This window comes from Echinops telfairi, unplaced genomic scaffold, assembly GCF_000313985.2.
Source record: "Echinops telfairi isolate 266 unplaced genomic scaffold, ASM31398v2 ScPeMD7_10;HRSCAF=50, whole genome shotgun sequence".
In the NCBI taxonomy this organism is placed as follows: Eukaryota; Metazoa; Chordata; class Mammalia; order Afrosoricida; family Tenrecidae; genus Echinops; species Echinops telfairi.
Genome location: NW_022103907.1, coordinates 1,123,538 through 1,133,769, shown reverse-complemented (window position 1 = coordinate 1,133,769; position 10,232 = coordinate 1,123,538). Strand labels below are relative to the sequence as shown.

The 10,232-nt window shown below is 50.8% G+C and overlaps 1 protein-coding gene across 3 annotated transcripts in view; it reads right to left on the bottom strand.

Moving 5' to 3' along the window:
* LOC101654748 (phospholipase B1, membrane-associated) overlaps window positions 1–10,232 on the bottom strand; it is a 71,212-nt gene that overhangs the window by 20,482 nt on the left and 40,498 nt on the right. For all 3 annotated transcript variants that reach the window (XM_045287049.1, XM_045287050.1, XM_045287048.1), the window contains exons 16-22: window positions 9,227–9,331; window positions 9,020–9,115; window positions 8,824–8,895; window positions 7,853–7,888; window positions 6,979–7,039; window positions 6,140–6,198; window positions 4,963–5,036 (exon numbers count right to left, since the gene is read on the bottom strand). In XM_045287049.1, coding sequence (XP_045142984.1) covers window positions 4,963–5,036; window positions 6,140–6,198; window positions 6,979–7,039; window positions 7,853–7,888; window positions 8,824–8,895; window positions 9,020–9,115; window positions 9,227–9,331 — 503 coding nt within the window. The remainder of the gene's footprint in view (window positions 1–4,962; window positions 5,037–6,139; window positions 6,199–6,978; window positions 7,040–7,852; window positions 7,889–8,823; window positions 8,896–9,019; window positions 9,116–9,226; window positions 9,332–10,232) is intronic.

Here is a 10,232-nt window from a genome sequence, read left to right as displayed (position 1 = left end):
TGTGTTATTTGCATACTGCAGATTCCTAATAAACCTTCCTCTAACCCTGATGCCACATTGTTCTTCATATAAGCCAGCTTCTCTTATTATTTGCTCAGCATACAGATTGAATAAGGATGATGAGAGGATACAACTCTGATATCAGCAATGATATCCCTTGGTCCACATCCTCTTCTGAATCCAACCTGAACTTCTGGCAGTTCCCTGTCAATGCAATTATTTTTGGATGATCTTCAGCAAAATTTTACTTGTGGATGATATAATTCTGTAGTTTGAACATTCTGTTGGGTCACCTTCCTTTGGAAAAGGTACAAAATAAAAATATCTTCCCGTCAATTGGCCTGGTAGCCATCTTCCAAGTTTTCTGGGATAGACAAGTGAGTGCTTCCATGGGTACATCAGCTTGTTAAAGCATTGCAATGGGTATTCCATAAATTCCTGGAGCCTTGTTTTTGGCTCATGCTTGCAGTGCAGCTTGAACTTCTTTCAGCACCATTGGTTCTTGCTCATATGCTACCTCCTGAAACAACTTAAGTCGAAAATTGGTCAAATAAGTAAACAAGATGCATTGATAGTTATTGGGAATTTGAATGCAAAGTTGGAAACAAAAAGGAAGGAACCATCATTGGAAAATATTGTCTTGGTGATAGAAATGGAGCTGGAGTTTGCAGGATAGAACTTAGCAACACCAACAAATTGCTCATAGCAAATACCTTTATTCAACAACAAAAACGGCAACTATCCCCCTGGACTTCTCCAGATGAAAACATGGAAATCAAATGGACTCCATCTGTGAGAAGTCACGATGGAGAACCTCAATATTAGCAACTAAAACCAGGCCAGGGGACGACTGTGGAACAGACTATCAATTGCTCATATGTAAGTTCAGAATAAAGCTGGGGGGGAAACCCACAAACAAGTCCAGGAGAGGCAAACTATGACCTTGAGTATACCTGACCTGAATTTTGAGGACATCTCAAGAACAGATTTGATGTATTGACTCTGTAATGACAGAGGCCTGATGAGCTGTGGGGGGACATCAAAACCATCATTCGTGAAGAAAGCAAAAGACCATTAAAAAGAGAGGGAAGAAAGAAAAGATCAAAGTGGATATCAGAAGAGACTCTGAAACTTCCCTCTTTAACTTGCTACAGCAAACGGAAGAAAGGATAAACTCAAAGAGCTGAATAGAAATTTTCACAGGGCAGCCTGAGAAGACAAGGTCAAATATTATGATGAAATGTGCAAAGACCTAGAATTGGAAAACCCAAAGGGAAGAACATGCTCAGCATATCTTAAACTGAAAGAACTCTAGAAAAACTCCAAGCCTTGAGTTGCAATCTTGGAAGATTCTAAGGGGAAAATATTGAATGATGCAGGAAGCATCAAGAGAAGATGGAAGGAACACACAGAGTCCCTGTACCAAAAAGAACTAGTCAACACTCCACCATTTCAGGAGGTAGCTTCTGAGCAAGAACCAACGTTGCTGAAGGAAGAAGTTCAAGCTGCCCTGAAAGCATGAGCCACAAGCAAGGCTCCAGGAATTGATAGAATATTAATTGAAATGCTTCAGCTAGCTGATGAAGTCATGGAAGCACTCACTTGTTTATGACAGTAAATTTAGAAGAGAGTTACTTAGCCAATGACTGAAAGAGATCCATATTTGTACCCATTCCAAAGAAAGGTGATCCAACAGAATGCTCAAACTACAGGTTAATATCATTGATATCGTACACAAGTGTTAGTCTGGGCTGACTAGAGAAACAAATCCAGAGACACTCATATGTGTATAAGAGAGAGTTTTAAATCCAAGAGTAATTGTATATTAAGAAAATATCCTGGTCCAGTCCACATCAAGTCCTTAAGTTCAATATTAGCCCGTAAGTTCAATATTAGCCTATAGGTCCAATACTAGTCCAGAAATTCTTGCAGGAAGATCACAGGCCAGTGGGTGAAAAGTCTTGTGGAAGCATCTCAGTGCTGGTGTGGCTCTCCATGTGCTCCTCCAGCTCCAGGGCTCTGTCTGCCATCAGTATAGCTCCATGTGGCTTGTCAACTGAATGTGAAGCAGAGTGTGTGTGTCCTACCTTCAGGGAAGAAGACAGAAATTCCCAGAATCCTCAGGAAAAGGCCGTGCCCACACAGAGGCCTCATTGGCTATGACTGATTGACAGACCAGACTCCACCCTTTCATTCACGTTGACAAGAGATTATAGAACTGCCACAACAAGTAACATTTTCTTCTGGAGATTATCCAACAGCCATTGCAGCAGTCCATTGAAAAGAAACTACCAGAAGCTCAGGCCTGATTCAGAAGAAGATGTGGACCAAGGGATATCGTTGCTGATGTCAAATGGATCTTGGCCCAAAGCAGAGAATACCAGAAAGATGTTGACTTGTACTGTATTGAGTCTGTCAAGGCATTCAACTGTGCAGGTCATAATAAACTGTGGCTAACCGTGAGATGAATGGAATTCCAGAGCACTTCATGGTGCTCATGCGGAACTTGTACATGCGTCAAGAGGCAGTTGTGCGAGCAGAACAAGGGGATGGATATTGCCTGGTTTAACATCAGGAAAGATGTGCGGCAGAGCTGTATCCTCTCGTCATCCTTGCTCACTCTGTACATTGAGCAAATAATCTGAGCAAGATGTGTACCCGAGAAAAGAACATTTCATATGTCATTAAAACTTCTAGATTAAGAATACCAGACACTGAATGGCTCCACGTGAATGAAGGCTATTATTGTTCTCGTTAAGAGTCGTTGAGTGAGTTGCAACATTAAGCAAAACGGAATGAAGTCTAGTACGGCACAGTCTTTGCAACTGTTCCTAAGCCCATCGTTGCAGCCAGTCCATCTCCTTGAGGGTCTTCCTCTCGTTGGCTGCTCCCTTTTCCCGCACTTTCCCAAGCATGCTGTCCTGCTCCAAGGCCATGCCCTGACAACATGTCCAAAACAGGTACGAGGAAGTCGGTCAGCCTGGCTCTAAGGAGCACTCCTGATTCAAGGCACTGAAATAGATTTCTTCATCTCGGGCCTTCTCAGAGACTGCGTCTTGCTAATCTGCGTTGTGAAGTCCTCAGAAAGACGGTACCATTGTTTCCGTTTCCTATTTCCCCTCTCAGGACCTCCGTCTGGGCTAGTGTTCTGTGGAGAACCCGCTTCAGGAAGTATTAACTTACACAGTCTGCCAAGTGTCAAAGTACCCCTGACCCGGACCTATAGCTCTTGGGGCAGGTATTTTTCACTGAGAACAAAGTATCGAACAGGCTGGCAGTTGTCGAATAGTAGGCCTTGGCGTGCCGGAAGACGCAAACATTAGGCCTTATTAGACCTTATTTGTAGAAAGAAACAGAATAATTGGATTTTGTACTTGTTGCAAACACCCTTTTAGCAGAAGGGTGTTTGTCCCCGGATCCCAGGTGCTCATTGAGCTGCTGGATGCCCCCCTGGGCAGACCTCTCTTCCCCAGAGGGCTCCCCCATGCGTGGCTTCCATTGTGTGGCTGGTCCACGTTTTGTTTTCCCACACGGTGATGTGAGGTCACGGCTTCTGTGAGCTAAGGCGGAGCAGAGGAGGGGGGACTAGGGGGGTAGTGGTAGAAGGGGTAGCTGCGGGCAGCATCATGCTTTTGAAAGTTTCCGTTTCTTTCGCTCTCTCTTGACTTTTCGTGTCTCATTGCAGCCTTAGCAGTCTTGGGGCAGAGTGGTTAGGAGGGAGGCTCTGTTTGTTCCAGGGCAGCTGGTTAGAGACCACGCAGCTGGCTGGGCCTGCCCAGCTCTGAACAGGGGAGTGACCTCCTGCCAAGCACCCTGGAGTCTGACTGCTACAGGCTGAGTGATGTCACTTTTTTCTCCTGGGAACCTTCCTCTAAGCGACTCTCTTTGGGTTTGTCCAGGGAAATGACCACAGTGCAGATCAGCCCCCAGGGGACTCCTTCCCACTTGCTGGGGGATGTTTGGGGTGAGTGCAGTTTTGAAGAACAGGGGGAGACAAGCTCCCAACCTCTGCTCAGCATGGTGCCCTCTTGTGGTTGGCTTTCTCCCAGCTGTCTGCCCAGGTAACAAATGGATTCAGAGCCAGCCGCCAGCTGCTTCCAGGCATACTGAAGGAGGAACTTGACCAGGGAGGAAGAGACTCAACCCCTTCACCCTAACCCCTTCGCTCACCCATTCTGAGACTTTCTCCCTCTCGACCTCGAGTTCTTTCTGCCTACCTACCTGTTTGTCTTTCAGGACTCGACCTTCCCTGGAAGCCCCCATCTCTGCTGCCAGGGTTGGCTACTCTTCTGCAGTCCTGTAGCAATACTTGCCAACTGAGCACCAGGAGTTACCTCTGCTTTCCATACAGTTCCCTGCCCTATCTCTCTTCAGATGTACACCCCTGCCCCGCCCCTGGGTGACAGGTAGAGAGGGCTCAGCAGTGTCTGTTGATGTGAAGCTATTCCTTCTGCAGTGGGTGGTGGGTTTCAGGGCTTCTCGAAGCAGGGGTGTGTGTGTGTGTGTGTGTGTGTGTGTGTGTGTGTGTGTGTGTGTGCAGTGAGTGAAGTCCGACATGAACAGAGGTCTGGAGACAGTAAATGGAGCAGGGAGGACATGGAGCCCTGTATAGACACAGGCACATGGAGGGCTGGAGGCTCAGAGATTTGGTACTTTTTCTGGTACATTTTGTGTTGGGTTTGTAAGCCCAGGAGTTTGATAAGAATCTTGGTTTACTTTCTCTGCTTAATTAAGAAAAAAAAAACAATCTACCAACAATAAAATACCCCCCCCACACACACACATACACCACACGAACAATAACTAAATTCCACGTATTTCAGAAAGATGTAGGTTTTCCTTCGGCAGGCCCCTTCCAGACCTCGCCCTTGCTCTCTAGTATCCATGCATGCACAGGGACAAGCACTCTCTGTGGCGAACATGGGGTCGTGGGCGCAGAAGAAAGTCCAAGGTAAACATTACCTGAATGACAGTCCCCGATACTGTTTGGTGGCATTAAAAGGTTCGCCTGGTTTGGTGGCAATTCCAGTGCCAGCCTTTAAAAGCATACCAAAAGCCAAATTAAAATTAGCAGGCCATAGAAGAGGGAAGTTGTTAATAGACAGGGCTTCTAAAGAGGTGGACACCGATGTTCTTCCCCTGGTGTCTGGAGACCCGGGAGCTGGGCCTGCATCTAGGACTAACCCCTGCCCCCACCCCACCTGCTGCCCCACCCCCGCCCCCCACCAGGAACCTACAAGCCCGGCCCTTCACTTGGCTGAATTTCAGCCACCTCCTTAAGGACGGGAGGATGGTCCCCTGCCTGGGGGGAAGGCATGACTGATCCTGCCTAACCGTCAGCCTTCATCTGTAACATGGAACTGGTGGAATCCACTTTACTGTGCCTTCTGAGGAGGCTAAAAAGCACTGCGGTTGAGCCAATTCCAACTCATAGTGACCTTGCAGAACAGAGTAGATTTTCCAAGGCCACAATTCTTTATGAAGCCGACTGCCTCATTGCTCTCCCAAGGAGCAGCTGGTGAGTTCGAACAGCTGACCTGTGACTTAGCAGCCCAAGACTTAACGCACTATGAGCAGGGCTCCTTTGGAGGAGAATAGGAGAGGCAATGCACAGGCGTGGCTCAGCACCTAGCAAACAGGGCTCCCTCAGCAAGAAGTCAACTCTTAATTTTGAAAAATCACTCCGTACTGTACGTTTTTAAAATTGCTGCCCAGATGGCACCCTTAGGCAAGTCCCTCTTAAGAATTGCTCAACACGGCAAAAGACTAAACGTGGAGGGGGTTAGTGGGGGAGGGAGTTGCTGAACTTTATTTTCTCCCCATGTTATATGTCTGACCCAAGGGTTATGCCTTTAAAGAACCGTTTGGCTTCAAAACATGGAGCACGGAGGTGGCAGGAGGCAGTCTGGAAGACCTGCCTGTGATTTACTTATTTTTGCCTGTAATTTCTTAGGGGAGGTGGCCAAGGCCTTAGAAGCCATGCAGACGAGGCTGTTTGCCGCCCCACCACCCCAGCATCTTGCACACACACCCCTCCCCCCCACCCCCAGAATAGGTGGACGGTGCCTCTGCTGTCCACGGCAGGCCACAGGACCTGGTCCAGCCGCCACCACCCACACCAGAGCCCAAGAGTCCTTACAGTGAGAGAATCGCCGAGAGCAGCCACCACTTTAATGTCTGCAGGTCTCAGGGCATTCACTGGAAAGACAAAAGGACACACGTGGTGCTTCCGGTTGGAGCAAGAACAGAAATGAGACCCGAGGGTGCGTTTGGGCCTTGCAGGGATGAGACCAGGGCGCAGGGGGGCAGTGTTGTGTGGAGATAGATGGGGGCATCAGAGAGTCAACTGATTCCAGGCCTGTGTAGTGGGGACGAGGGCTAAGCAAAGTGGGCTAGGGGAAGGAGAGAGGAGGTGGAGAGAGGAGGAGAACTGGGGAGACAGGAACTGGGGAGTTCCTCTAGAACTCAGTACTGGAGGAAAAAGAAGGGCGCCATGGAAGGGTCTTCCTCAGTCCAGGGAACACTAGGGCCCCACCCCTTTGGCCCCTCATGTGGGCCAGCTGTGGTGGAGTGCAGATGGGCATTGGACCATGGGGGTTGGAGCCAATCAGAGCAAGAATCTGGGGAGTCCTCATATCAGGCCTTCCCTGTCCCCAAGCCTCCCCTGAAGGGCCCAGGGGATTTTCCAGGCGCCCCTGCTGACCAGGGCTCCGGGACTGAGACCACAGACCCTGGGCCACAAAAGCAGCTCGGTGGGAGGTGGGCCCTGCACTGTGGGGCTCCCTCCAACAGGCAGAGGCAGGGGGGCTGCATGTAGCTCCTGGGCTGGACCACTGGGGCCTGATGGGCCTGCTAAGGCTGCAGGGTAGAGAGGGACTTGTACCAGGAGACCGCCCCAGGTAGGAAACCAGCACAGGGACTAAATATATCCTATAATTTGCATATCGAAGAACTCCTGGTCTGTCATAAGGGGCTTACCTGAGGTGGGAGGAGAGGGCGAGGGCGCTCTGTCCATACACGGTACCAAGGTTCCATGAGACTATGGGTATAGAACAACCCCCCAAATCTCAGGGTTAAAGGGGACAGAGAGGGTAGCTGGACACCAGGCTTATCCAGGGAGCTTAAAATCACACAGTGCCTGATTCCCACCCCTAAAAACAGTATTTTCAAAAAATTCTCTAGGTGTTTTTTTTTTTAATATTCTAAACCTAAAAATCAAAACAAAAGAGCCAAAAAAAAACCCCAACCCATGGCCATTAAGTTGATTCCAACTTAGTAGCCCTCTAAGCAGAACTGCCCCCCGCCCCTCCCCAGCCCCCGCCCCCGTAAAGTCTCTAAGACAGTAAATCTTTATGGAAGCAGACTGCTTCCACTGCCTGCTGCAGAGCCACCTGGTGGGCCTAAACCACCAACCCTTTGGTTGACAGCCCAGTATCATAACCACTGGGCAAGCAGGTCTCTCCTGAGTATCAGTCAGGTTGAAGTTGAATCTAGTTTGGACCCCTCGGTCACCCAAGGAAATCACGGCCCCGTTCCCTTGATCCTTAACCAACACGCTCAGTTTTGTAAAGTACATCGTTAGCTGCATGTCCTCATGTGTCTGCTCTGAAGCTTTGATTCGACTGACCCCAATCCCGGACGCCAACAGTGGGGTTTGCTCTCTACCCTGTCCCTAGTAGCTCAAGTCTAATGGATGGCCTTTATAATAAAAGAGTGGGGTTGGGGGGGAGCCCTCCTTGGGAGAGCCCCTCAGGAACTCTCCCTCTCTTTCCCTCAGGCCCTGCTGGGACCTTCCCACCCAGAACTGGCCACCGCATTCCCCAGTGCGCCCAGAGGGAGCCACATGCCATACCCGCAGGTTCTTGTAGGTGCTCAGAAATGGCCAGGCCTGTGAGAAGGGGGTGGGGGTGGGGGTGGGGTGAGACACGTGGAAATCCAGCACATTCCCCACATGGTTCCCCTGCTCGCCAGCCTTCCACACGCACTGACCGGGTCCTAGGACAGCCTCGGCCTCCCTTGCCCCACACCCCCAAGCTCAGACCCTCCAGGACACACTGGTGCGTTCTCAGCAGCCAGAGCCCAGCAGGGCTCCCCAGGAACACACAGGCTGATTATGCCCATTGGGAACCCCCGTCACCTCCGGTTCTCCCCTGGGCCTGTCCTAGCAGTGCACCCACTCTCTGCTGATGAAGCTCAGGGCTCCACTGCTGTCTGGTCTCTGCTCCCCCCTCTCTTTCCCCACCCCCAGGTTGTGTGGGCTCCTTCTCGTCCAGAGGAGAGGGCTCAGCTCCACACAAGCCCGGCAGAGTGGTTCCCAGTGTCAGGCTCGGGCCCTCTGGGGACACAGAGGACTTCACAGAGTGGAGGGTGGCAGCTGCACGGCCCCCAGAACCTGACAAGTGTGGTCACGTTCTACCCCCACTTCCAGGTTTGGGTCTTAGAAATGCCCTGACTCCGACCCCTCCTCTGCTCCCTGGCTCTCCTCCCCACTCAGTGGGATCTCCTTCTGGGGCCCCACTCTGGATGCGCCCATGCTGCCAGGGAGGCAGGGCTATGGGAACCCAGGGCCTTCTCCCGTCTCAGGAAGCCTTCAGTGTGGAGCTGGAGGCTGCGGCCTCGTTGCCTCCCTGCCCTGAAAGAGCGACGTCCAGCCCGGGGCTCCCTGTCACGCAGAGGCTGAGGGGAGTCACGGGGCCTCCTCCCTCTCAGGGCGGAGAGGGACGGGGTCAGAGCCTGGGGTGGAGTGAGCCCAGCAGACTTGCAGAGAGCAGAGCCCTGGGAGAGATGCTCTAGGTGGTCTGCCACAGGGAGGCTTCACGCTACCTGATCTGGACACGTGAGGTTGACCTTGATTTCAAACTCTTGCCATGAGGTCTTCTGGTTGATGGGCTCCAGCTAAACCAAGAAGCAGGGGGAAGGGCGTGAGACCGTGGAGGCAGGAGCTGAAAGTCAGGTGCAGGTCGCTGGGGGCCAGGGAGGGAGGGACAGAGGGGGTGGGATTGATTTGTATTGTTCTCACCATGTTGTTCCACAGGCCTCTGGCAGCGCGGGCGTGCGCCTTGGCACTGAAGTGGAAGCAGTCAGGGGCGAAGAAAGAAGTGTCCGGCGACCCCGCCTGGTCACAGGGCAGAAAAGGGGGGCAGTGTCACCAAGGTGTGGGACGGCACACGTGGTCTTGTGGCACCGCTGTGGGCTCTGGGCTACTGCCAGGCTTTTCTTTCTTTACCGTGGTCTTGGGCATGGCCACGTTTTCCAGGAAGGGCTGCACCACTACCGTGAAATCGTCCCTGGTGTCGTACCGCCCACTCTCCACCAGCAGGTGGCTCTCCTCCTGAGGGAGGCAAAGGGACAGGGTCAGGGCGCAGGTGCAGGGACAAGGACACAGAGGAGGGGACAGAGGGGAGGCCTGCAGCTGTGGGGCTCCAAGGATCGGACAAGTGGCTGAGTGGAAACGGGGCTCTTGTTCTGCTTCGCCTTGGTGGGCTTTCTACCCGCTCCTTCCTGGGCTCTTTCTCAGGCACAAGACAGAGTCTGGTCTTTGATGGCATGACTCTTCAGCCAAACTTCAAATGATTAGGATCCAGATGGTTGATACATACACATATTCATGTATATAACAAACATATAATTATACATATTCATATATATATATATATATAATCTCCACCTTTATCTGCACACCTGCCCTGGATCCTTGCTTCAACTGTATGCATATAATGGGCCTGTGTCAACAGGAAGGTAAGGTAAAGCCTAAAGCTACCAGTTTGCCCTTTTTTAAAGCTCCTGTGATTACATCGGTGAGGGGGAATTATGTGATTAAATGACATTCTGGATAACTATCACACATTAAATTATGTCTCCTCCCTACCTCTCTTCTCACCAAAAATATAACCAGAATCCAAACTCATGGCCATGGAGTCAGTGGTGACTCACAGTGACCCCCTGTGGGTTTCTGAGAGTGCACCTGCTTACAGGAGTAGAAAGCTCGGTCTTCCTCCCGCAGAGCTGCTGGTGGTTTTGAACTGTGGATCAAGGGGACCGCAGCCCAACATGTCACCACTAAACCACCAGCACTCCCCGCTCAAAATATAGGGTATACATTCAACACACTCTCTGCCTGAGGTTCTAATAATTCCATTTGGGAGTGGGCTGTCTTCGTTATGCTAATGAGGTCATGGTACTGTAGGGTGTGTCTTAAATCAATCTCTTCTCAGGACAAAACCAAACCAAAC